Genomic DNA, 27,201 nt, shown 5'->3' on the forward strand with positions numbered 1-27,201 from the left:
ATGATGGCATCACACAGTTGCCGCAGATTTGTCGGCTGCACATCCATGATGCCAATCTCCCGTTCCACCACATCCCAAAGATGCTCTATTGGATTGAGATCTGGTGATTGTGGAGGCCATTTGAGTACAGCGAACTCATTGTCATGTTCAAGAAACCAGTCTGAGATGATTCCAGCTTTATGACATGGCGCATTATCCTGCTGAAAGTAGCCATCAGAAGTTGGGTACATTGTGGTCATAAAGGGATGGACATGGTCAGCAACAATACTCAGGTAGGATGTGGCGTTGCAACGATGCTCAATTGGTACCAAGGGGCCCAAAGAGTGCCAAGAAAATATTCCCCACACCATGACACCACCACCACCAGCCTGAACCGTTGATACAAGGCAGGATGGATCCATGCTTTCATGTTGTAGACGCCAAATTCTGACCCTACCATCCGAATGTCGCAGCAGAAATCGAGACTCATCAGACCAGGCAACGTTTTTCCAATCTTCTATTGTCCAATTTCGATGAGCTTGTGCAAATTGTAGCCTCAGTTTCCTGTTCTTAGCTGAAAGGAGTGGCACCCGGTGTGGTCTTCTGCTGCTGTAGCCCATCTGCCTCAAAGTTCGACGTACTGTGCGTTCAGAGATGCTCTTATGCCCACCTTGGTTGTAACGGGTGGTTATTTGAGTCACTGTTGCCCTTCTATCAGCTCGAACCAGTCTGGCCATTCTCCTCTGACCTCTGGCATCAACAAGGCATTTCCGCCCACAGAACTGCCGCTCACTGGATGTTTTTTCTTTTTCGGACCATTCTCTGTAAACCCTAGAGATGGTTGTGCGTGAAAATCCCAGTAGATTAGCAGTTTCTGAAATACTCAGACCAGCCCTTCTGGCACCAACAATCATGCCACGTTCAAAGTCACTCAAATCACCTTTCTTCCCCATACTGATGCTCGGTTTGAACTGCAGGAGATTGTCTTGACAATGTCTACATGCCTAAATGCACTGAGTTGCCGCCATGTGATTGGCTGCTTAGAAATTAAGTATTAACGAGCAGTTGGACAGGTGTACCCAATAAAGTGGCCGGTGAGTATGTAGATGTTGTCTATATTTAGAGTTTTCTTTATGCAAAAGCCTGCGTGTTCCATGTTTTATGGAAAAGTGTCTATACAGAAGAACAATGTGACTTACACAGACATTTACACCTAAAGCTCAACCAAAAGAGAGGTCCTTTTTAACCCTGCGTCTGTTATCGTTAGTAACACCTTCACCAAACAAAACGTAACGTCCGCGCATCTAGAACAGCTCCGACCGGTTTGGTTTCCTCTTCTGGGATGCATGACATAATGAAAATACAGTCAAATTGATTAAAGAAAATAAACGAGAGTTCGAGAACACCTCGAATGATTAATTCAGCTTTTGTTTCATATATGCAAATTCATATTGTCGCTGATATTTTTTTGTCTTTCTTTCTTTTTCTGGGTTGAAGCCAAGTTGTGTTAAAAGGCGGCAAGTGTGAAGGGGGGGGGGGGGATTTCACTCTAATCGCATCCAAGTCATATGATCATCCCTGAAGAGGTTAGTCGGGTTAAGATGAGTCAAGCTGGCTTCAATTCGACACGTCCTGGCAGGAAGTCCGGATTATCACAACCTCACACTATTAATTAACTATTTTATTTAATAATAGTAACGAATTTTGACTTGAGTAAATCCGCATTTCCTCCACTGGGACTAAACACGTGCAGCTTGTGAGTTAGTTTTTTGTCATGCCCCCCCCCCCCAAACTTTTTATTTTGAAGTATCTAACCGGAAACCGTGTAGGTTCACTGCGTGCAGCTTGACGCGGGCCCACCCGTCTCCCGGACTGAACCTCCCATTAGACGGAGACATGGGACTGTGGAGTCACCCAGGAGGGAGGGAGGGAGGGAGGAGGAGGAGGAGGAGGAGGAGGAGGAGGGGGGGGGAGAACTCTTCTCCACAACAACCCAAACCAAAAGGAAGGAAATGAAATCGAGCTGAAGATGTTTATCGGAGCCGCTACTTCTTCACCTGTGCTTCTCGTTTCTTCTCAGTCCGGCACCGGAAGAGACGCTTCTCAATGACAGCTGAAGTTCTCGGTGCGTTTGTGATACCTGCGGCACAGTGCCACACCTTCGCCTAGCGCAACAGGTAGGACGAAACAACGGCTTGCTCTTCCTCCCGGCTTGTTCACATCAACCGTGATGCTCCTAATTCACTTTGAAGACTGTAATGCAGTGTTGCTGAGGCTTTAAAGTCTTTTATTGTTTTCTAAAAATGGTGAAAGTCGTCAACCATATGGCGTCAGGAAAAACAAAGAAGTGCTATAATAACGTCATCACGTTTGACACAATAAAGGTAGTCATGAGGGCACTTTGAGTGGTGACACAGTTCATACACACACACACACACACACACACTGTATCCTTTAGTGCACGAGTAGGAACTGTAAGGCTACTTTTAGGTTTTGCACTAACAATGGAGACGTGTCTGCACACCTGTTGTACACCTGTTGTACACCTGGCAAAAGATATTAAGAGACACGGGGAAGCCCATGGATGTAAGTAGAGGACAATGATTCACCTTGTGTAAGTTATTCCTTCTGCTTCATTACCTGAAAGACTCAATTAAGTGACTGGGATCTGAACTGTTCATAAAAGTGTGTCTTTCTGTGAGAAGAACTGAACCTGAAACTTCTTTCCACCCACCTTGAGCCCGCTGGTTTGTCGCGGAGGGGGTTAATAAGTGAACTTTTACCGAGGGGGGGGGGGGGGGCGGTGATGGAGCGGCCTTTAATCAGTTAACCAGAACCCGTGTCTGCGGCCTCGGGCTTTGTTTGCACATCCAACAACGAAACTCTCTCGCTGAACTCCGGGTCACTCCAAAAAAAGGAAAAAGGCACACAAACGGGTTCCGTCCCGTCGACTGTACGACACTCCTGAAAATGACCCCAACACAACACAGCGTGTCTCTTTAAACACACTGTCCCTCACCTGTAGTTTTTGTTTGTTTGTTGTTGTTGTTGCTCCGGGCAGATTTGAATAAACAACCTTCCGACACTTTACGAGACACAGATCTGCTGTTCGACTAAACTCATTTACTGGCCTTTCTGTGCCTCCCCCTCCCTCCGTTTGACAAAACAATCCACCGAAAGCGCATGCAAACGATATTCGCCCCGAGGTCCGGCTCCCGCAGGATGACTCCACCTGGAACAGCATGTGAACATGAGCACGCAGCTCAAAACCACAAAAAAAAACACACACGCCCCATTTTCCCGAACCTCTTTATAATAATTATTGCAACGTGAAAACTGTCAGGCTTGTTTACATGGTAACGGGACGTTAAAGAACAACTTGAAGATGCTCTAATTACCAAATACATCGTCGGCTCGTTTGTTTGCTTAAAGTACAATTGAGCGCTCCTGGGTGGGGGGGGGGGGGGGGGGGGGGATTGATGAGTGTGTGGGCTGCTGGGTAATAGAGAAGAGACGGGACTTGTTTTCATCAAACCGGCTGCCCGAGGGCCACGTGAAGAAGGGCGTGTTTGGACCAATCATATTCAGGACAGATGAGCAAACACTTGGGCCTCCTCCGTTTTCATCTGAAAGCGGAAGCGGAAATTTGGAGAATGGGAAAAAAAAAAAAAAAAAAAAATCTGCGGATCGATCTTTAATAGGGGCTGACTTGTATATAGATTGGTCGCCACGACAACCCACCGCGGACGCCCGGGGCCTAACAGAGGGCCCTTTCCCCTCACATCTCGTCCCGAGGTTAGATCGTTGGATTCATTTCGCCCCTGTGTGAAAGTAGAGACGTTGGACAGCTGTCGAAAAAAGTCGCACAACAACAACAACAACAACAACAGCAGCATCACTCGGCTCGAGCTCTCTTTTTGGCTTTATCGGTTGCCGAAGGTTATCTCATCAACTGAATGTGCGGGTTATTAAGAGCTGGGCGAGACGCTGTCATTACGGCGACTTTCTCAAACGCTGCGTATTGACATTTCAGCTGGATGTTAAAAGCCTGCCAGCTGATAACGTGGGGCCCCCAAAATCGAGCAGCTTATCGAGTGCCGCAGCTCTCTTCCTGCAGAGAAATGCGAAAGGGGCTCGCGCTTTGGGAAAATCCTGTCGATAATGGCTTCGTTTTTCTTTTTTCACTTCCTGTTCATGTGCACATAGATAAAAAGGCTTTTACACGAGATAAAAGCCTTTTGTAGCTCGGGCCAAAAGGAATCTGGTTGTAGTTGAGGTTCAATCAAAATGGTGTAGCACAAAAACAAAGAACTATAATGTTTGTAATGACATTAATTCCTCATTTGTCCGTCTCAGTAAACAAAAGGTCCCATTAAAATTAAGTACTGAAAACCTCTTTCACGGGCGTTCACTACTAATCAGTAACCTGCATTTAAACATTTTCACTCAAATAAATGACATTTTAAAGAGTTACACTCATTGCTCCAAAAAGGCCATTTGCATTTGGAGGCATTTCATCGTGGCCGCGAATAGGGATGTTTTAATGGATCAATTTGGTGGGATCGGCTGGTTTAGAATGTCAAAGGCATAAAATATCCCAATGTGCCATAATTAAACTGCTATTTGTTTATGGTCACCGGGCAAAAACATCCTCATGTTCCCGATAAAGCTAAACCTTCACAGTCTTTCTGAGATTCACCCTGAGATGAATGAGAAGGTCTGCTGCCGAAAGTCGGTCAGATTCCCGCCACGTTTACAGTCTGGGCGTACGTGACAAAAAAAACCAGCCCAAGCAGATGAAGCACGGGCACACAGAAGAAAACCTAAATACAACAGATTGATGTCAGACCGGTCGGCCCACTTTCCCATCGCCTCACCCCCTCCCACGTCACCCACTTTGAGGAGACATCTCACCGCCACACAGTCGGCTATGCGACACCGTTATTGTGAAGGAGTACCAGGAATCCCACATTGTGAATCTCCTTTCTTTTGTAAACAGCTGCAGTTGGCACATACAACAACACAATGTTTATTTACATGTACACATGTATCTATACACGTCTCGAGGGGAATCATACAAACACCACACAGTAGACCAAACACAGGTAACATCAATTTCAACTGCGCCCCATCCTGTTTTTTTATTTTTAGGCCGTATCTTCCTGGAAGAAATGTTCCTCCCCCCTGCAGCGATCGATCAAAGGAAACGACTCGGCCACCGGATCCTCCCCCCCCCCACCCCTGACCCCCCCCGGGGATTTCAATCCAGTCCCCTTCTAGGGGACACTCAACAGCAATCTCACTTTTATTGGACCTGTTCCTCTTAGATGAAATGTTTCAATTTACTCCCTGTCCCTCCCCATACAAAAAAAAAAAACAGAGGCAACACGACCGGCCCTTTTGGATCCGAGCTGCTTTTCTTTTGTAGTTTTTCCAGCCTCGTATTAGTTCAGACCATCAAAGCGCCTCTTCAGCCCCCCCCCCACCAGCAGATCAACGGTTGACCATTGAGACCGTTTTTACTGAAACGTCTCGGATCTGAGTCTCGGTTTCCGAGTTGGAGTTCGGCCACGTTAACACCTTAAAAAAATGTTTTTTTTTAAAATAGCCTAATCTCACCCCCCCCCCACACGGGCCGTTTTTTGCATTGCAAATTGGCCACCCGACTCCCAAGCCGATGCAAAGCGGCCTCTTCCGAGGCGGTCGGCCCGTGTGATGTTAGAGACACGCGGTGAGCTTGGATCCTTCCGACGGTTGCAGTTTGACCCATTGGGGGGGGGGCAGCAGGCACAGCGCGTTGGGTGGGGGGGTGGTGGGGGATCGTTGCTGTCGCATTACTCGTCACGTTTCGTTCTTGTGTCATTTTATTGAGACACGTGAGTCATTTAAGGCGGCACACGTTGTTGCGTAATGGAAATCTCTCCCAGTCACGGCACAGAGTCCACCGACTTGGTCGCGGGGTTTTTATCTGTAGTCAAAACGTGGCGCCCGGGGGGGGGAGCCGAGTGAACTTGTTCATGCTCATAATTTACTCAGGGACCATTTATTTCAACAAATAGACGTGTTGACGTTAGGATCCTCCCAAAAGAGGGTTCTGCGAGCACATTAAACACCCCCCCTCCCCCCCTTAGAGAGAATAGAGGGCCGAAATTAGCACATCAGTGAAATAGATACAGGACATGCCGCCGCTCAGAGGAGAAACAGGAGGAGGGGGGGTGAGGGGGGGGCGATTATTCCCCTCTTTGAACGGCACTTGTTACAGTGAAAGTCAGCAGGTCGCGACTTGTGCAACGCCCCATTAATGTTGTGGTCCCCGAACGCCCCCGCTGGGAAATTACCTGCTCTGTTTCCCCCACTACCAGTCCCGGGAGACAAAGGACACTTCACACCCCCCCCCCCACTCGGGTGGGTGCCTGCCGGTGGAACGGAGTGTAAAGCAGGCTCCTCTCTCTAGCTGTGGATCATCTCAGATCACAAGAGGGGGCCTTCAAGTGAAGGAGGAAGGGCGCATGGAGGACACTGAAAGACTCCTCTGGCTGCTCACAGTATCGAATGATGAAGTAACGCAAAGTGCAGAAGATTAGTAGTTATGGCACAGTTTTCTTTGGCTGGAGATCATTAGTATTTGTTTCCTCTGTTGCCAAAGCAAGAGATATTTATATGTCATCATCAACGTCCAATCACGTGAAAATGGAAAACACCAGACTTTTCCATCTCATGCAATCGACCTTCTGTTTTTTAATTTGAGCATCCTTTGTAATGCAATGCGGCTGCAGACAAAAAAAAAACTATTGCGCTCACACGGGTCTGTTCAAAAGGTAAAAGGAGAGGCCCGCAGGGGGGGGGGGGGGGGGGGGGGTCAGAGGGTCAAGGTTAAGAATAGACGGCGTTTTGTCCTGTGCGTGCACATCCTTGCTTCCATTTCCACAAAAGAGATACTGTGTCCTCCGTCTTTCTCCTCCGCTCAGGACCCGGGTGATTAATTATTTACCCGAGTCCGGCGAAAACGCCACAGCAGAGAGAAACACACCAACTGTGGAAAGAAAAAAAAAAAAAAAAAAAAACTCCCGTCCCGCACGTAGACTCACAAACTCTCAGAGTAACGGATGACAACTAACGTTCCAAAGGAAACGTTCACATGGCCCAAATGTCCTATCAATAGTGTGTGTGTGTGTGTTATTGTACCAGACCGTAACCTTTACTTGGTGAACTCAACTTTTTAACGTCGGCGGGAAAATGACACCCGCTAAAAAAAAAAAATATGTGAGAAGAGAGGAGTTGGAAGGATGTTCTGTGATTAAAGTTTAACGTCTTCGCCCCTTTGTCTCTGCGCAGCTCCACGACACAGCCGGGCCAAATGGGGGGCCAATGCTGCAGGGTGATGAAAAGGTGAGTCATCGCTCCCCCCTCTCTACAATCAGTCAAGAACTGTCCCCCCCCACCACCACCCTGTCACACTCAAATGAATTGACGTGCACTCAGAAGCGGGTTGAGTCGTGACAGCAGATTAAATACATCGGCGCCATTTGTCTCGGGTTCCCGATCAGTTTGATGTCAGCACCGAGTCACGTGGGTGAAGGGGGGCGGCTCCTTGAGCACGCGTAGCGATTTCTTGTCTGTTTCCATCGATGACACGTCGGCGCGACGCGGGCCCTTTTTGTGCAAGCCGGGGCCGGTCGATACGCCAATAGCCGTCGCCCGCGGTTACCGTCGGGTTCATTAAAGCCTCCGAGGCGCCGCAGTCGGGGCCCGGCACCCGGCACAGAGACGACGTCTTGATTAAAGAAAAGGCCCGAACCCTGTGATACGCATACCACACTCGTAATCCCCCTCCACCTCGCTCTAGCCGCGTCACAGTGACACACACACGCACACACACACACGCGCGCACATACCTTCCTAATTGTCTGCAGTGTCACATTTCTGGGCTTAGTGGTGTTTGTGGTTTGGCAGTCTGGGCCTGTGGGTTACTGGGTCAGCAGCGAGGCCTCGGTAACCCAACACTCACGTGTGTATACGGGCAACTATCGGGCTGAACTGTGTTTATTTTGGTAAATATAATTAGGTCCCCCCCCCCCCAAAAAAAGGGGGGGGGGGTTATTATTATATTAACTTGAAGGAATCGTCTCCTATGTCTTTTTGGACCTGGCCTGAGGTGAAGAGCTTCTTGTCCGGTGCACCATCGCAGTTAAAATAATACACAAATAACGTCTCGTTGTCAAACAACACGCAGCAGAAACGCAAAAAAACGAACGCAAAGACCTGACAAACGCGCACATTTTCCTTTCTGTTCACCTCAGAGAAAAATAAAGAGAAAATTGTATGAAGCAGAGGTCTCTCCTTTGAAAACTCCTGGCATTGATGGAAACACCGTTTCATTTTCTCTCCTCCTCTTCCCAGCTTCTCATAAATCATTGGTCTCTTTTTTTTTTTTGAGAGAGAGAGAAGCTGCGTGCGTGTGCGCGTGGGTGTTTTTTCTCTGTTTGCCTCAAATTTCACCTTGGCAAGAAATGGAAAAGCTTTCGTTTTCTCAGCTTTCCACTGCGAAGGGAGAGAGAGAGAGAGAGAAGGATGCAAAGGGTGAAACAAAAATCAACAACTATTATGGAACAAATCCATCTATGTGAAAGTTTTAAATCCATCCAGAGTGTGGGAGGTTGGGTAATGATGGGGGGGGGGGCGAGGGGGGGGGGTTTGTGGAGAAAACAAATAAAAAGGACAGGTGACACAGAAGGAGCGAGGCCCACGCAGCAGGCAATGGCTGACAGCAATAAAGGCCCTGATGGATGTCTGAGGTCTTCTGTTCCGTTGTGAGAGACAATCTAGTTTTTTTATTCTTAGGGCATTGCAGCCTACCAGAGGAGGGGTGGAGGGGGGGGGGGGCATTTGCCGACGAGTGTCTTCTCGCAGAGGGACGTCCTACATGAAATCCAGGTGGAAGTCTACGGACCTCGGGGTCATCGCCGGGGTCATTGAACGACATGGCATCCGAGAGTAGGTCCCGTTAAAGTTGTCTCGGCTGGATTAGAAGAGCGATTCCGCTCTCCTTTGTCACCAGTGCTTTTGTTATTTTATTTTTTTGTAGATTACTACTTTATTCAAAATGAATAGGGTTTGGGTTTCTGATTCTGGCTGCCAGAGCCCCGAGAGACGACTGCATTTTTTCCATCTGACCCGGAACCGGGGGCTGGAAGCGTTGCAGCCGGAGGCCTGAGGTCACCTCTGCGTCGGCCAAACAACCGTGTGCCTAATATGTCGTTTTTTTTTTTTTACATGTTGTCATGGGAACATCTGACTCTGGCGAAACTCTGGTGTAAAGTTAAAAAAAATGACAGACATCCCAATCCTCTCCGTCTGTCTCTCCACAGCTACGTCTACGAACCCTCCGAGGCGGTGGACGAGGGGAAGTCGGACTCGGCGGAGAGCTCTCTCTACCAGCCGCACCACTTGCCCGGCGGCGCCGGCCTGGGCAGCGGCGGCGGCCTGGGCAAGCAGAAGGAGGGCTTCAGCAACCTGGGCTACAGCCGGTCCAACAACAGCACGCTGAAGCTGGAGGTGGACAACAACCACGTCAACCAGCGGCTGCACGCCGCGCGCCCGCCCGCCAGCGAGCCGGACAGGCAGGGGAGCGCGCCGCCCGCCGACGCCGCCGGCGTGTACATCATCCAGCCCGCCGGCCCGGGGCCGAGGTGGGCGACGCGGGACAACGGGCCGAGCCCGGTGCCGGTCTACCCCGAAACGCGGGAGCGCGACCGCAGGGGGGGGCGCCCCACCGCCGACGGGAGCCTGTCGGCGGACGAGGCGGACGAGGGCGTTGGGGGGACGCCGGAGTACCTGTGCGACACGGGCGACGAGGGCAGCGTCCTGTCGGTGGAGGTCCACACCAGCACCACCAGCCTGTCTTCGGCCGACACCAGGGACGAGCTCAGGCCCCCCAAGGCCCCGGACGCCTCCACCGTGGAGAGCGGGATCTCGGTGATGAAGAGCGAGGACGAGCAGGAGGACGAGGAGCTGCGCAGCGTCACGGACTCGATGGTGGCCGAGGCCCTCGCCGCCTTGGAGGCCGCCACCGCCGGGGAGGACAGCGAGTGACGTTCTGATTTACAAGAAGAACGTGGAAACAATGAAGGAAAACTGCTGAAAAGGAGTCGAGATGTCAAACCTTGGATATTTTTATTATGTTTTCGCCCACTTGAGTGTGTTTTCACACTCCGCGGCTCTGATAGGCCACCCTTCTGCTCACTAGTGTCCGTACTGCCCTCGTATAAGCATTGAAAAAAAAAAAAGTCACATTTGCTCCATCTCGGAGCATCACCATGCCAACGGAGCGCCGTAGCTCGCCGCCTCACTTCGAGAGTCTCGCCCTCGTTTCCGCTGAGCCGGCGAGAGAGTGAAAAGGTTACGTGTTTTTTTTGTTTTTTTTTCCATTTTTCACACCCGTGTTCGTGTCTCTATGCCGCGTGTCTCCCGCTGTTATTTATGAAAATCTCCACACCGCACCGCCTTCGTTTTTTTTTGTTGGGAGAAAAGGAACCGGATGTTATTTATAAAAATAAATAGTTAAAGTAGTTCTTCAGCAGGTTACTAAAGGAAGAAGCGCCCCCCACCCCTCCCCCCTCTCTCCACGTTTCACTCATTGATTTAATGAAATCTCTTATTTTTTTCATAGTTTTTCATCCACGGCTGAACCTTGAGCTTCACTTTAAAATCTATTTCACAGGTCAGGTCTTGTGCCCATGACATTAGTTCAACCAGCAGCTTGCTTCTGTGCCTTTTAACAAACTAATTGAGGCCAGCCGGCCACAACAAGTGTGTAAATGCTAAATTAACTGCCCTATGAAGTTCTGGATGAGTTTCACGCCCCTTTTTTTCCAGGCCAAATCCTCTCTAAATATTATATTTGTATTGTAAAATAAAGGAATGTACTTTTAAGAACTGCGCACTGTGAAGGTTCTTCTGTGTGTGCCGGCGTGTGATGATTCATCCTTGTGTGGATTTAAGAAGGGACTTTGGGACTTAATAGAATAAATAAATGAGCTAACGTTAACGTTAGCCGCTAGCCGGTGAGCTAACGTTAGCCGAGTCATTAAATCTATTTGTTGCAGTGGTTCTATTGTTCGAGTGTCCTTTAAAACTGATTTTTGTTCAGCTGCTTCCTCATTTCTTTCACAAAACCCTTTTTACGTAAACCCTTTTTAGCCGTGTGTCATTTAAATTCACACGAGGACCTCGTTTCTTCTTTTTTTTAACATTGTTAAACATGGTGGAGGTTGTTCCCTAAAGCAAACTGACACTCGGAGGTTTCGGTGGGACGGCTCATTTACGGGAGCTTCCCTCCCTCTTCACAAACATGTGTGACTTGTTTGGACTTTTGGTGTTCAAACACCGCCTCGGCTCCCCCACCGGGCCCCCTCCCCGAGGTGTTCATTAGCCGAGGCCCGGAGGAGGGGGGGGGGGGGGGGCGAGCGCCTTGGAAACATCCACCGCAGCTAGAGATCAAAAAATACATTCATGTGTAAATAAATGTAAAAAAAAAAATCCATATGTGTGTATGAATTGTCCCGATTGGCCGGCTGATTCAGAGGCCCTCGAAAGCGTCCGTCTCCGCTCAGGAGGTGGAACGGAGCCCGGTTGACGACGACGAAATTAGCCCCTTTCTCCCTCGGACATCTTTCCGTTTATCCTCACCCACTTCTTTCTATCTTCATCCCTCTTTGCTCTTAATTGCTCGCCACGAGTCCCAGAATTACAGGCTGCTCCTTTGCAAGTGTCAGACATGGCTCTTTACTTCGTCCTCTAAAGAAAATGCATGTGTGTTACGAACGGCCTTTGGTCAAATTGTTCTTTATTTTAAACATGTTTTTCCCCCATTAAATTAAGTTTCTTTAGGACAGACTGACCTGCCGCGAGGCCGTTTGTGTCTGCATTTCGTCCTAAATGAACCCGAAGTGGGTTCAAGTGGATCTGCCGCTTAGTCAGCAGTCGGATCACAAGCCGGAGAACAAACAATCTCATTCTTCTTCTTCTTCTTCTGCTTCTTCCTAAAGCAACACCACCCCCGATCCAACAAGTCACGTATTCTCCAGCGGCGTAAACAGCCTCACTATTACACTTTGAAGTCAATAAATCGAATCAAACCACGCAATCTATGACGCACGTATGTGTTCCCGAAGATGCTCTAACCCTGCTTCCCACAATGCCTTCTTTTTCCTCGTTACGAGGCCGTGAATCGCACACCCCATGTTTGCGATTGGTGTCGAGAGGTAAGTCACACCCGCACCAAAGAACAAACAACCTCTCCGTACGACAACAGGATCAAACCAGTGACTCATCTTTTCATTTACACGCCGTTTTTCCTTTTTTTCTTCAGTATGAAGCGGTTTGTGCGTCACCAGATGGCTTTGATCCTTTCGAGAAGATACACGGAGAGGTAGATTACCTGTGACCAGAGGTGAATACGTAACAGCTATGTAAGGTATGAAACGGAGGGATGGGGTTGGCGGTCATTTGAATATGTCGTGCTAAACCATGTTGGTTGGAGGCTTCTTCAAAATAAAAGTCCCTAGTTTAAGAAGAAAAAAAAAAAACATGAGTTCATAATACTTTGTGTGCCGTTCTGCAAATCTGAATGAATTCCTCCACAATCATAACCCAGCCTTGTGTTGTCAAAAGAGAAGCAGACTTTGGGATTTATCTGAAGGTCATTGACACAGTGTCCATCAAGAAGCATTTAACTCATGGTCTGTCTTTGTTGTTCTTTTTTTCAGGGAGCACAAATCTTGACGAAAATAACCTGCCGCGCTTCCATTCGTCAGACCTTCATCAAGACAAATGCTCGAAAGAGGGGAATCTGACGGCTTTTAATGACCTCAAATAGCACTCACCTGGGCCTGGAGCTTGCAAGTACTCATGGGAAATGCTGTTCCCCATCACAGCATGTCACTAAAAACACATACATAGAAATATAAAGCCCTCAAAATCGGAATAATGGCGCCAGACAACCGAAGCAGTCGTCTGCGCGTTGTGACACGTCTGTAGATCCGATGTATCTGCACAGGTGTGCTGCATTTGACGTCCTTCTCTTTAAGTCATCTGCCCTGATGATTGTCTAAAATCGGACACCTGCCTCAATTAAAAGGTGCCTTCCTCGTTTGAGATTGAATTAAACACACGGAGGCCGCGATCCTAGCGAGATCAGCGAGATGATGGATTCATGTTCTTTACAATACATTTAAATGTTTAAAAAGGGCACAAAAATGGATCGTTTAGTGTCTAGGTTTCCTCTCAGTATCCCTCACTGCTCACCACGGCAATCCAAATCGATCGGCCTCAGCCGCGGCTCCAGATAACGGCACAAAAGCAGCTTTGAGACGAGCTAATTTGTGCCACAACCTGCCGCGCGTCGACTTGCGAGATAAAGAGCGGATTCCTTCATGTTGTCTTCACCGGGTCCATTAGGCAGGCCCAGTGTACAGCGCAGTCCCCCCCCCCCCCCACCCCCCAGGGGGTGTGTGCGCCTGCTATGTTTGTTTTTCTCAAGGCTTTGTTGGAGTTAATGATGTCACCCTTAATTGTGGGACACACACACACACTTCCTTGTCTCAGAGGGATTGCAGGGTTGCATTTAAAGAGGAAATATCCACCTACGACAGTGTTATTCCGAGGATTCTCACTGCCCCCCCCCCCCCCCCCCCCCCCCGAACACCACGTTAATCAGTGCCAACATTCGACGGTAGCTTTTCCCGTCATAATGTCTGAGAGAGAGAGTAACAAAAATAGCCCGCCTCCTCCGGGGTTCTGTGTTCTCTCTGGTTAAATATTAAACCCGCAAACTGAACATTTCGACTCCGCGGGGGAATGCTGGAATAACAAAGCTTCGGGCCGGGCCGGGACCCTGTATTTTTTGGCTTCGTTCGGGTGAAAGATTCCACAACGACCTTTCAGCGTGTTGTGATCTGAACGACTTAAAGTATCCAATCCCACCTGCTCTCAGCTGCGTGAGCGAAGGCTTCCCCCCATTGGCTGTTAATACTTATTGCGCAGCCAATAGCACTCCGGATGAAGTAGCGTCGGGTTCCTCCTTTTAACTCGTCTGAGCCGTGTGAAAGCCGTGTTGAAGAGAGGGGTTGGGAGGGGGAGGAGGGGGGGGCGCGGTGAGCCATTTCACAAGGTCACCGCGTTCAAGGTGATGCAGTTCAAAAAGGTGTTAAACATTGACTAGACTCCCTCCCCCCCCCTGGCACCAAATATCCCCCCACCTGAGCCAGGGCTCCGTCTTCTTGGCTGATACCCAGGGCCCCTGAAGATAAGACGTGGGGGCACTTAGCCTGACATCGCCATGGAAACCCTGTCGCCAGAAAAGGCATCTGAAACGCTTTTATACATTTCCCCCCCCCCCACCCCCCAGTGGAATTTTCCCCGAGAGGCTAAAAGTAAACACGCGTTTGAGTCGATGTTTGCACCCCCCCGAGCTACGTCACGTCTTACCCTCGGGTTTCTGAAAAGGCCGCTTCGTTTTGGGCCTGCAGCCACGAGGCCTCGTGTGCCGTCAGGGTTCGACGCTACTCTCAAGGTCGATTGGGGGGGGGGGGGGGTGGGTCGAGGGTCACGTCCGCATCGACTGGGAATAATGTACGAATGTGTGATTAAAGTAAATTAAAGTTTATTTTTGGGGGTTTGACATGAATTAGTCATCTTTATTCATTTGACTATAAAAACGATAGAAACACAGCAAATTTTTCCCAAAATTTAAAGCATGTATAATTTTATTTAAAAAAAAGAAATTAGGCACAATGCAATGACAAAAAGAAAAACGTGGTTAAAATGATGTGTTTTGAACATTATCAGGGGAAATGACACTTTTTGATGATTAGCTCATGAGGGGGTTTAAACAGATACAAGTTAGTGTTAACCTTCCATAATTAAATCCATTAAAAGAAGAGTGATTTAAAATCCGAGGCGGAAACGTAATTAAATGTTCACTTTTCTAGTTCCGTGAGGCATTCTCTGCTTGGTGATGGTGGAGAGCAAAACAAAGCTGAAAGAACAGTGACTGGTGCAGCTCAAAAACAACTTCATGAGCTGAACTTTTAGTTTAAAAAGTGTTTTAAGATATCTAGTTACGTGTCTTCAGGGTGTAGTTCAATCAACCACTTGACTGACACACACACACACACACACGGCCTATTGAGTGACCTCAGCACCCCTAAAAGACCCTTCCTTGACATTAAGCCCGCGCTGAGCGACCCCGTTGTGAACCTTTCGCCCGCCTGTGAAATGACCGGCTGGCGCGTCGCTCTCGCCACCATCGTCCTCATCATCATCGGCGGCGGCGGCAGCGGGCCCCGCGTGGGGGGGGGGTGGGGGGGGCGACTCCCCCCGGTGGACTTTGCTCCTCCACCGACTGATGTTTCAATGTCCTTGTTTGAGTTTTTGTCCAGATGTTAGTCTTCTCGCCTCTGGACCCGGCGCGATCGCTACCTTTTATCTTCAGCCAAGTTCTCCGCCTGCTCCTGCAGAAGGAAAAAAAAAATAAAAAATCGCGGCTTAATACAGAAAGGGGTCATCGAAAGTTTTGAGAACCGCAAATGCTTTGTATTTCTAACGTGGAACCAAAAACAGGACTTGGTTGCAGCGCTGATCCAGAGAGCGTAAACAGAACCTTCCCGCGTTATAGGGCCTGAATATCAGAAAACTCTAAATAAATAAATGAATAAAGACAAGGGGGGGGGGGGGTTATACCCGACAACCGATGCATTCACGGCATCATGACTCACACATGCACAGCTGCTGCTGGGGGATTACTGGCGTTGCGTAACGATGTATCGCTGCCTTTGTTATCTCACAAGCCCAAACGGTTACACAAGTATTAGTATTAAGACATGTAACTTTTTGTGCATGTGACGTTTCAAAAATCACGGACTATAAAGTCTAAATATATTTTTTTCCGGGGAGGCGTGGGCGGAGGCCGTGGAGGGCTCCGGGGGGGGGCACAGACCTGCTGGGACTCGGACGTCGTCCGGCTCTTGGCCTTGGCCGCGGTCGGAGGCGTAGACGGCGCGCTGCCGTTGGAGTCCGTGATCAGCATCGCCCGCCTCTCCCTGGGTGCTTTTTCACACTTTGTCACCCGGAACCTGAGAGGAGACAAACATTTATTTCATTTTTTTTAAAGGGTGTGTGTGGAGATGATAACTGGAAACAGTGAAGAGTTGGCTCATTAAAACAAATTGCCGCCCTCTCTCTTTTTTTTTTTTTTTTCCTATTGGATATTCACACCACAAGCAATATGAATAAGGAGCAGAAAATAGTCATTTGAATGAACAAACTCAGTGGGTGTCAGCTTTTTCGAATCTGTGCCGCAGCAGGGAACCTGCCGGTGTCTTCTCACCGATAAACACGCCGACAAACACGCTCCCCGTGGCCTAAACCGCGCACCTCCACCTCCCCTCATCCACCCTGTGTGTGTGCACCTGCACGCACACGCACACACACACACACACACACACACAGGCTTTAATTAAATCTGAAGATGAATATTCATATCCAGGTCATGCTGACCCTCTGCGTGGCCGTGCAAGCTGCCGCTCGTGGTGAGCCACATTGGAGCAAACAATTCACCGGCCTGCGTTCGTTCGTTCGTCATCATCAGCAGCAGCCGTCGAGCCCTTTGAGTGGTTCCAGCTCGGTACAGCGACTTTGGTTACGGTGGCCTTTTCACGAGCTGGAGGGAGTCCCCACCCGCCCCACCCGCTGCTTGCGCAACACAGAACATCCCGTTCCTGCAGCTTCACGTTAAAAGCGCTCAACTGGCGCGCTGGACCCCGTGGTTCTTAAAGATACTGTTGTTTACAAAAGGACGGAGCCTTCCGACAGCGACGTAATGAACAAAGCGTCGTTTGAAGGGAACTTGTAGTAACTGGACAGTATGACCAGAAGCAAAGGCCATCTCTGCAGCCATGGAGCACAACACGGGTTGACACGATGGAAACGTTTTGTTTTTTTCCTCAGGCTTTATCCGGGCGGTTCACGCGTGCATTTTCCAGGTCACCAGTCCGGACTCTCTGTGTAATTAGATCGGGATTTTGGGGGGGGGTCAATGATTGAGTGTCGTTAGTGTGCAAGCCACTATCCAATAGGCGTCTGCTCGTCAAAGCACCTGGTTTGGTTGGATTTGGTACGATTGGAAGACATTCTTTTTGGAGGTTAGGGTTACACACACACACACACACACACACACACACCTGCCCACAGCCAGGACCGTGACCTCTGCGGGCTGGCTGCGGCGCTGCTGCTCCGGCCTGCGGGCAGACGGCCTCCTCATCAGCGGCCACTTCTTCTGGCTGCAGCGGGTGCAGATGTTCTTGTGGCCGCCGAGGCCGCCGATGGTGTGCAGGTGGCTGCAGGTGTGCTTGGCCGCCCCCGGCGGTGCGCCCGGAGATACGGGAGTCGTCGGCGGGGTCGGGGTGCCGGGCGACGTGGGGGTGACCGGAGGGCTGAAAGACGGAAGGACCAGAAGTTAGTGTGGGAGGGGTTTTGGTGGACAGTTATTTGAGTTTTCATTCCATGGGAGATGGAGCTCTTCAAATTACGCACAAACACCACATTTAATATCTTTATCGCCAATCAAACCCCGGCAAGCCCTTTGAGAACAATCCCCCCCCCCCCCCCCCCCCCGGGGGGAGGTGTCGGTGGACTGATAGGAGAGGATCGGCTGGTTGAGGGAAGGCAAAACGGATCAGATGCACACCATCCGTATCCCATCCCACACTCACAGGAGGCCAAAAAAAATAAATAAAGCATCTTCCGCTCTTTGAAGGAGGAGTTTTGGGCGCCCGTTTGTCATTCAGCCACCAGAGCGGGTGTCCAAATTGTGGTGGGGGGGGGGGGCTCCGGAAAAAAAAAAAAACGCCAGATGTTGATATAAATATGGACTGCACTGGCAAGTCCACACCACTGGAAGTATAATTAACTAAATTTGGCTCGTCCTGGGTCGAGCCCCAGGGGTCCAGACATAAATTATACCGTATAGCATAATGTGTAATGACCCGACTCGGGTGGAGAAAGGGGGCGGAGGGGGGGGGGCGGGCTGGTAGCAAAGCGGCACTACAGTCCCTCTTCGTCCCCGTCGCCTTTTGCCTCCCTCGTCTGTCCGTCTCTCCCCTTAAGTGTCCCATAAATTAACCCCCGCCCCCCCCCACCCCCCTCGCCACCTCCTCTCTAAGTGATCCACTGGCCGGGTGCCCAACCTGGTTTCGGGCGAAGGAGAGAACGGCCTGAGAAGCAGGGGGAGTACCACAAAGCAGGGGGGAGATTGTTTTTAGATGAAGGAAGACTGGAGGGGTGGGGGGGGGGGGGGAGGGGGAGTGGAGATGTGTCCGATTTTTCTGATTTCTTGCAGATTGTTTCACTGCGATCGAGCAGAATACTTCAAGAGCCCTCGGCTTCTCCTCCCTCCAACTGTCCATCAAAAAAAAAAAAAAAAAAAAACAGAAGAAGAAGAAGAAAGAAGCAAAGTGACGACGCCCTAAATGTCGCCTTCTCGTGACGCAGGAATCCCGGCCTTACGATTCAGGCTCGGGCTGAAACCAACCGCCTGCAACGATGGAGGCGGTTTCACGACGATCGAGACGTGATCAGCATCCGGATCAGAGACTGCGATCGTTAAGTGCGCACTCGTCAGCCCGGGAGACGGTGCTTTAGGACTGAGGTAAGGAGACGAGGAGGCCTCCTGGTGTCAAGTGGGCAGCGTCCTCACCAGTCGTCACTGGTCACAACCCGAGACTCACAACTCAACTGCTAAATCAACTCTTATTCTTCATGTAAAGCCTCAAGCACAAAGACCCCCAACGTCACTTTTTTTTTTTTTTTTTTATAAATCACAGTGTTCCGGCAAATCGTCCAATAGCAAACAGCCAACAACTGTGCCCAATAGGCTTTAATGATTACCCTCAATACATTGATGAGGGGCACTGCGGCATTCTGGGAGGGGGGGGGGGGGGCGGGCGTGGGGGTATGGGTCCCCAGCTGCTCGCCCTCAATCAAACCGTGCCAATCTGGAGAAGCATCGGAAGAGAAGCGTGGCCTGATTGCCTTTTGTGTTCATTTCCTGCTCCGGCCCTTCTCATTCCAGTCACTTCAGCCCCCCCCCCCCCCCCCACTCACTCCCCCCCACTCCCTCACCCTAAGGAGGCTTTCGGCGCCATCTGGTGGTTGAGATGGTTCTTCACGGCCTGGAAAGACAAAAAAAAAAAAAAAAACAGAACAGAACAGGTAACTTACCCATCAGAGTCAATGCTGTTTTCATGAACCATGGCTTTCAGGGCGTCCGAGTTTGCTGAGGAGAGAGAGAGAGAGAGAGAGAGAGAGAGAGAGGAAGAGAATTAACCCTTGAATAAATAGCCCAATTAAAGCGGCACAAACATGCACACGTCGACCTCAGGACGATGTGCCAGATCAGCGCGACAAACCCAGAGGGGGCACTTTTTGAAAAAGTGTCTCATTTGGCACAGGGGAAAAATATTGTTCTTCTTTTTTGGATCAGTAAGTGGGGTCTCATCTAAAAAGTATTTTTGCATTATGGAGTAAATACCTGGGATACAGCCTTGTTTGTTTTTTTTTAAAAATCATTTCAAAAATCTAAAATGGGTGTGTTACATTTTCACAGCGTTTTGCTGGCGCATGGACGACCAATGAGGAACAAGCACAGCCCTGCCTGCGCTGTGACGCCCCTTATTATGATTTCATCTGTAGATGGCAGTCTTTGCTCAGCCGTAAAGACGACGACCGCCGCCCCCCCCCCCCCCCCCTCCACCGTGACTCCTCACTTGTCACATCTACACTCACCGGCCACTTTATTAGGTACCCCCAGCTAGTAACGGGTTGGACCCCCTTTTGCCTTCAGAACTGCCTCAATTCTTCGTGGCATAGATTCAACAAGGTGCTGGAAGCATTCCTCAGGGAGTTTGGTCCATATTGACATGATGGCATCACACAGTTGCCGCAGATTTGTCGGCTGCACATCCATGATGCGAATCTCCCGTTCCACCACATCCCAAAGATGCTCTATTGGATTGAGATCTGGTGATTGTGGAGGCCATTTGAGTACAGCGAACTCATTGTCATGTTCAAGAAACCAGTCTGAGATGATTCCAGCTTTATGACATGGCGCATTATCCTGCTGAAAGTAGCCATCAGAAGTTGGGTACATTGTGGTCATAAAGGGATGGACATGGTCAGCAACAATACTCAGGTAGGCTGTGGCGTTGCAATGATGCTCAATTGGTACCAAGGGGCCCAAAGAGTGCCAAGAAAATATTCCCCACACCATGACACCACCACCACCAGCCTGAACCGTTGATACAAGGCAGGATGGATCCATGCTTTCATGTTGTAGACGCCAAATTCTGACCCTACCATCCGAATGTCGCAGCAGAAATCGAGACTCATCAGACCAGGCAACGTTTTTCCAATCTTCTATTGTCCAATTTCGATAAGCTTGTGCAAATTGTAGCCTCAGTTTCCTGTTCTTAGCTGAAAGGAGTGGCACCCGGTGTGGTCTTCTGCTGCTGTAGCCCATCTGCCTCAAAGTTGGACGTACTGTGCGTTCAGAGATGCTCTTATGCCCACCTTGGTTGTAACGGGTGGTTATTTGAGTCACTGTTGCCCTTCTATCAGCTCGAACCAGTCTGGCCATTCTCCTCTGACCTCTGGCATCAACAAGGCATTTCCGCCCACAGAACTGCCGCTCACTGGATGTTTTTTCTTTTTCGGACCATTCTCTGTAAACCCTAGAGATGGTTGTGCGTGAAAATCCCAGTAGATTAGCAGTTTCTGAAATACTCAGACCAGCCCTTCTGGCACCAACAATCATGCCACGTTCAAAGTCACTCAAATCACCTTTCTTCCCCATACTGATGCTCGGTTTGAACTGCAGGAGATTGTCTTGACAATGTCTACATGCCTAAATGCACTGAGTTGCCGCCATGTGATTGGCTGCTTAGAAATTAAGTGTTAACGAGCAGTTGGACAGGTGTACCTAATAAAGTGGCCGGTGAGTGTATTTATACGCTGACTGCTCGCTGTAAACGACTCCCTTTGTTCCCGCGTGATTATTTCCGTGAAAAATCCCCCAACGGTGTGAGTGTCCCGCAACGAGGAAGCGTTTCGCACACAGACACACACACACACACACACACACACATTCCTGAGCCGCGTCTCCAGCGGGACACTGCGAGGACGAGTCGGACCCGTCCAAACGTAGTTACTCCCGAAAGCTGTGATGAGTCAGCTCGAAGCAGACAGAGGACAATGGTGGCCGGACGGCCCTGGTGGGAGGGGGGAGGGGGGGGGGGGCAGGCCAGCAGGACCTGTTGTTAAGATGGTTATCTTCAATGAATATTAGCAAACCTTTAAACCCCTTATTTATAATCAGAATATAAACATTTAATGAAAGGTAATGGTACATCATTAACTATCATATTCAATTAAGTTTAAGCAGATATTTTAAGTGTTAAAGTATGATTTCTCCCATTTAATATTCTATTTTATTACAACCTTTGCTCTCGATGTGCAGAGCCATAGAAATCAGTCCAAGATCTCCAAAACTTCCATGAAATATGATCTGAAATCAAACTCAACATTGAACCTGCCCAACATTTGAGTCCCATTTGTTCTGTTTTTCCTTCACCTGAGACTTCAACAAAAAAGTTTCTGACAGCCGGGTTTCAACGGCACATCAGTGCGGTACTCAAATTGATCCGGTTCCGAGTCGAGTGCTGTGACTGCAGACAAAACTGCCCCCGAGCTCAGGTTTACAACAATAAAAGCGCTGGTTTAAACCTGCCGAGACCCTCCCGGTACACGCCGTGCCAGCCACAGCAATACCACACTTCCAAGCAAGACCCAATCGACAGTTTGCACGACTAGCGTCGAAAATAAAAATGGATTTAATGCGTACCTTCGTTTTTCATGATGTAATGGATGATCTGCCCGACGGTGTCGTTGTTTTCACTGAGGGTGTCGTTCATGTCTGGAAGGTAAGCAGAGAAACACACACACACACACACACACACGCTCAGTATTCAGAGTTATAATATCCTGCAGGTAACAAATATTTAGGCTGTATATATTTTAGGCAGAGCAGCACAGTAAAATAAGCAAACCAGGACCCATGTGTGTTCAGTTCTGTTCAGGGGCAAACCCCCGAAGGCCCCTTTTTGCATCGTAGGTGGCGAACATGACGCCAGCAAACGGTATTTTCCAGGGAACTTGTTAATACCACGACTTGACGGCTCTGCCATAGGTCTCAGTTTGACTGGAACGGGGGAGCAAATATTTACGGGGAACCACACGCAGAATAGTCACAGTCTTCTGCTGTGCTGCCGCGAACGATTTCAAGCCCTGCCCATTGCAAACGGGAGAGAGAGAGAGAAACCCGATCATTGTGCAACAAGAGCCGAATGACAGCTGAATGGGTGCAAGAACCCACAAGCGGTGTTCTCTCTCTGTTGTGACCTGGGAGAGGCAAAAATAAAAAGGGTTGGGCTCGTCCCAAGAAGACAGACAACAGGGAGAAAAACCCCACGATGGACTTAAGAGCATTTGTTCCTGCCGACAATTCCTCTCCGGGAGAAACCAAAGATGAGCAACGCGAGCAAACCTCTCTGTTACAAGTCTGCTACATTCTGCGTTCAGCGCCGCACACACACACACACACACACACACACACCTGGTCACAACACCAGCAAAAACATGGAGATACCAGCAAACAGCTGTTTGATATGTAAAGACAAAGCAGCAGAGACTGCGTTTGGGGCCTCAGTACGCGGCACACGCCAAAAGTCGTTAGACTGAGGAATGTGGTGGAAGGCTGGGAACGCTGGAGGGGGGGGCATCCAGGGATTGTTACCGCATGGCCCCCCCCCCCCCGACCTTGAATTTCGACCACTGCCGTGACAGGAGGATGAAAAGCCCCCCAGGCGGACAGAGGACTACTTTGGAAAAAGAAGAAAAAAAAAAATATATATATATATATATAAACTTGTGTGTGCTTTGCCACCGCACAGGGAACTGAAGATCTGCTTCCTTAATCCCTCCCCCTGTTTCCTCAGATCAACGTGAGCCTGCATGAGCAACGGGTCCCTCGGGTGTGCACCGAGGCCTCGAACAACAGCCGAATAGATGCAATAAAAAAAACAAGAACAACAACAACACATGACGCTTAAAAACCTGCGATGTCACATACGAGTCCTCTGCTCCTCACCTCCGCCCAGCTCGGGATCCTTCTCTCCCTCCTCACACTCCTCTTCCACCTCCTCCTCCTCTCCCTCCTCCTTGGTGGTGCACCGGTAGCCCTTCCTCTTCAGCACGTGGCAGATCACCACCCCCAGCAGGCCCAGGAGGAAGAAAACGGGCACCAGGACGAAAGCGGTGTAGTCCGGGCGGTTGGACGCCGCCCCGGGAACCGTCGCGTGGCCCTCTGGGGGGGGGGGGGGGGGGAGCGAAGAAAAAGCAGAGGGAAAAGGTAAATCAACGGAAGACCGTTGTTGCAACATCACAACACCCTGAACGGTTTCTTGGTGTTATCAGAAGAAAATGATAGAAGCTCTCCAGCTCCCATCTGTCGGGCCCACCTACACACCGGACTTTAGACCCATCGGGGGGGGGGGGGGGGGGGGCGCAGGTCTGGGAGGGGTGCTGACATAGAGCAGAGACTAACCATTACCTCGTTGATTCATCCCGCCCGCCACCTACATCATTGCCCCCCGGTTTCTCATTTAATATGCAACATGTGGCTGAAAAGGGGAGGGAGGGGGCATCGCATCGCCGAGGGGGGAATAGTAAGTGAACGTTTCGATCTATTTTTTTTTTTTATTTTTTTTTTTTAAACGGTGGACTTGATGCCTCGATAAGGTCAAACGGGACCAGAGGGGAAAGCTGCCCCTCGCGGTGGAATGCACGACACACAAATGGGGCTTTTGTCCGTCCTCCAGTCACCGTGTGTGTGTGTGTGTGTGTGTGTGTGTGTGACACACACACACACACACACACACTACACACACTACACAGACACACAACGACGTGTCAGCATAGAAATCACACATTCATGACGTTGGGGCTCCGTGTGCGCGTGGGCGTGTCTCCGCATAGCTAAACGTGCCCCCCCCTCCCCCCCTTCTTCTTCTTCTCAATTGTACAGATTCCCTGACGCGTCAAACCGAACACGCTGATGAAGACCATTGTGCAGCCCTCTCGTCACCCTGCGGCCGACTGGCGACTCGTGTGGCTAGTAGGCCTCTGCACTCGAACCCATGACTGAAAATCACTCGCCAGTTGCATCAAAAAAAAAAAGGACCAGAGAGAACAGAGGCAAAAAGGGCTGAATAGAGTCATGAGAAGCATCCGCAGCTGGTGCCGTAGATTCGAGTCTGGTCATCACGAGCCACATCCGGGCCGCGTTCGATTGGGTCGTTTTTTACGAGATAACAGCCCCGAGACGGAGAGCGCACTTATTCTACGCTCAGGTGGAGGTTGCGTCACTGCGTCTTTTCCGATGAATGAACAGTTATTTACAGCGATGTGAATAGCTCCGAGTTTGAAAAATGTGGCGACTTTAACCGATCAATGGAATTTGCCCGTTCCGTCTAGCAATGGATGGATTGGTTGAACAGCTTCGGCGTATTGACCACAGTTTTGACAAATGGGGTAATCGAGCCCTGACGTCCATTAGACGTCCCCCCCCCTCTCTCTCTCTCTCTCTCTCTCTCTCCCCCCCCTCATCTAACTCGAGAGGAGCGAACGCATCGCCGTGGCAACCATAAGCCGAGCTTTACAGTTCTGCCACTTTCATTTCCTGCCGTTTAGTGGGGGGGGGGGGAAGATCTACTCGGCGAGGAGTTTCTGTCCAACCTCGTGAAGGTCATCGACGTCTCTGCCGCGACGCAATGTAAAAAAATCAAATCACTGCAACCACAGACAGAAGGAAGAAAAAAAAATAAACACAAAAGGGAGATTGATTTTTAAAATTAAATCACTGCCGTTATCCGCTCTTCCCTCCCATGCTGCACCTCTTCTATTCTCTCTCTCCAACATCAGATGCACTACTTGAAAACTAGTTTCGGGGATTAATAAAAAAATAAAATAATTCACTGTGATGGAAACCACCCCATTACCTGCAGAAAGTGGCTTGTTGTGTGGCCGTCACAAGATAAAAGAGTCACGTGACTCTCAGGGGCACGCCGTCCCCCCAAACCTACGTCTTATTTCCTGTTCACGGTTTCGTGTCAGTGTCAGTTACAATTTGGTGAGTCACTTCCTGTCAAATGTAGCAGTCTGAGAGAAAACGGCAACGTCCTCAAAATAATCCTGAGACCCCGTCTCCGGACCTCTTGGGAAAGTCCGGCAACACTGAGGGCCGAGGCCTGTGTGTACAAGTATAAACATCACATTAAGCTGTCAATCAATCCAAGACATACTGTGTGTGTGTGTGTGTGTGTGTGTATATACATACAAACCACATGAGCAAATCATTAATACCCCACCATTGTTCCAGATGACTACCTCTAAATTGAATGAGCGTGAGGGTTCGGCCTTTTTTGCAAGCTACAGGTTTCCCTGTGGACTCTCCGTGGAAAATTGAAAGGGGCCCAGGTTTTCTTTTAAAAGGGTTATGATGTAAAAGCAAAGCCTGAACACTGGCTACGCGTACGGTTCTCTGCTCTGACACAGAAATGAAGCCCAGCAGTATTTCAAAATACCCACAGACTCAAAAAGGAACAGTCATATCATTATTATTTGCATCAGATTTATCTGAACCACGAAAGATCCACGAGGGCTGATAAGCCCTCGGTGTTTGAATAGTAATCCTTTAAATATATGCTCAATTAAATACAAGTGGTACAATGCCGCTGGGGTTTTTTTGGTCTATGGAACCAGGCCACAAAAATCTGCAATCCCTGTGGATTGTGTATAAACTTAAAAAATGTACTGATGGAGGCAATTAGGGTCGTTCACGTTCACACAGAAATAGCCATGTCAAGTAAGGGAACGCATTGTACAGCGTGAGCTTTGTTGCAAACAAAGTCTGAAATAGTTGACCCGAGTAAAATCTTGGATGAGGAGTAATAAAAGCTTGTAACTTAAAGCCAGGCCGCACGTTTTGTTAGTGTAGAAACAAGAAAAAATGTTTTCTTAAAGTTACTCCCCCCCCGTACACGTTGGCATCACTCGTGCAAAGCCCCCCTACATCTCGACTTATTATTATTATTATTTATTTATTTGTTAAACACAGCGGGAAGGGAAGATTTACGACGCTGCAGCTCTGCTAAACTTAAAGCCTTTTTCTTCATTATTCCACGCAGAGGGGAGGAGGGAGGGGGGTGACCGGGAGGGGGGGGGGGCGCTCCGGTGACTCACGCGTGTCGGTGGTAGAATTATCCATTGGCGGACGGTCAGCGCACCGGAGGCCCGGCGGGGATGTTAGTCAACGGGCGGCCGCTGGAAACGTAGCGTCGTTGGTCACCGGCGAGCCGTAGTCGGGTCTCAAAGCCAGAGGGTGTGGCTTCTTCTGACGTCACGGCATTTCCGGATTGACGGAGGAGGGGGATACGCCCTGATCTTAAAGAGACATGAGAATTCCACACGTGACCCCGCCTACAAAGAGAGGAGCACAGGCGGGGGGCGAGAGGGTTCCCTTCTTACTACTTCCGTCTTCGTTGGTTGTTGCTAGAGAGGCGGTTTTAGTAAAGTTTCTTGGGTATTTCGCTTCGATGTTATTTTAAAATGTGATATAAAAGCAAAGTACAGCTGTGTTAAATAACAATGCATCTATCATGAATATTTTGAAGCGAATACCACAGTAAAACAGTAACAGAAATGGATCTGCACAAATCTAGATAGAGGTTCTACAGCAAAGTAGAGATTTTACCGTGGCTTTTACCCTGGTACTTGAATCCATAAATTAGACAACAAGCATGCCTGGAAAAAAATAATTATGTTGAGGGAAAACTACATAAATCCAAACGAAATATTCAACACAAAGAAAGTGTAAGAAACATGACGGTAATGTATAAAACAAAGTTTAGCACATTCAACAATAGTGGAAATGATTCTGTAAGACTATCAGACACAAAACATAACAAGTTGCTTTTTTTCACTTTCGATTGATTCAGAATAAATATTTCAGCAACTGTAAGTTTGCAAAATCATTCATGAACCCAGTGAAAA

At 49.3% G+C, this 27,201-nt stretch overlaps 2 protein-coding genes across 2 annotated transcripts; one reads left to right on the forward strand and one right to left on the reverse strand.

Annotated features, from left to right (window-relative positions):
• Positions 1-1,924: 1,924 nt before the first annotated feature.
• Positions 1,925-11,231, forward strand: zgc:194930 (uncharacterized protein LOC557813 homolog). The gene is made up of 3 exons (XM_037480663.2): positions 1,925-2,156; positions 7,315-7,368; positions 9,348-11,231. Exons 2-3 carry the CDS (start codon positions 7,337-7,339, stop codon positions 10,069-10,071), a joined length of 756 nt encoding a protein of 251 aa, XP_037336560.2. The 5' UTR covers positions 1,925-2,156; positions 7,315-7,336; the 3' UTR covers positions 10,072-11,231.
• Positions 11,232-14,754: 3,523 nt separating this feature from the next.
• On the reverse strand, positions 14,755-26,576 carry rell1 (RELT like 1). The gene is made up of 7 exons (XM_037480854.2): positions 26,392-26,576; positions 23,240-23,455; positions 21,935-22,006; positions 19,258-19,312; positions 17,220-17,471; positions 15,977-16,112; positions 14,755-15,491 (listed from the first exon to the last, which is right to left on the reverse strand). Exons 1-7 carry the CDS (start codon positions 26,414-26,416, stop codon positions 15,456-15,458), a joined length of 792 nt encoding a protein of 263 aa, XP_037336751.1. The 5' UTR covers positions 26,417-26,576; the 3' UTR covers positions 14,755-15,455.
• Positions 26,577-27,201: the final 625 nt, after the last annotated feature.

Source organism: Pungitius pungitius, chromosome 1, assembly GCF_949316345.1.
Source record: "Pungitius pungitius chromosome 1, fPunPun2.1, whole genome shotgun sequence".
NCBI lineage: Eukaryota > Metazoa > Chordata > Actinopteri > Perciformes > Gasterosteidae > Pungitius > Pungitius pungitius.

Excerpts from the sequence above, each read along its gene's own strand:
- zgc:194930 (XM_037480663.2), top strand. The coding sequence starts at position 7,337 with ATGGGGGGCCAATGCTGCAGGGTGATGAAAAG. Across the intron at positions 7,369-9,347 it reads TGCTGCAGGGTGATGAAAAG|CTACGTCTACGAACCCTCCG; the intron begins GTGAGTCATCGC and ends GTCTCTCCACAG.
- rell1 (XM_037480854.2), bottom strand. The coding sequence starts at position 26,416 with ATGGATAATTCTACCACCGACACGC. Across the intron at positions 23,456-26,391 it reads TAATTCTACCACCGACACGC|AGGGCCACGCGACGGTTCCC; the intron begins GTGAGTCACCGG and ends CCCCCCCCCCAG. Across the intron at positions 22,007-23,239 it reads GGATCCCGAGCTGGGCGGAG|ACATGAACGACACCCTCAGT; the intron begins GTGAGGAGCAGA and ends CTTACCTTCCAG.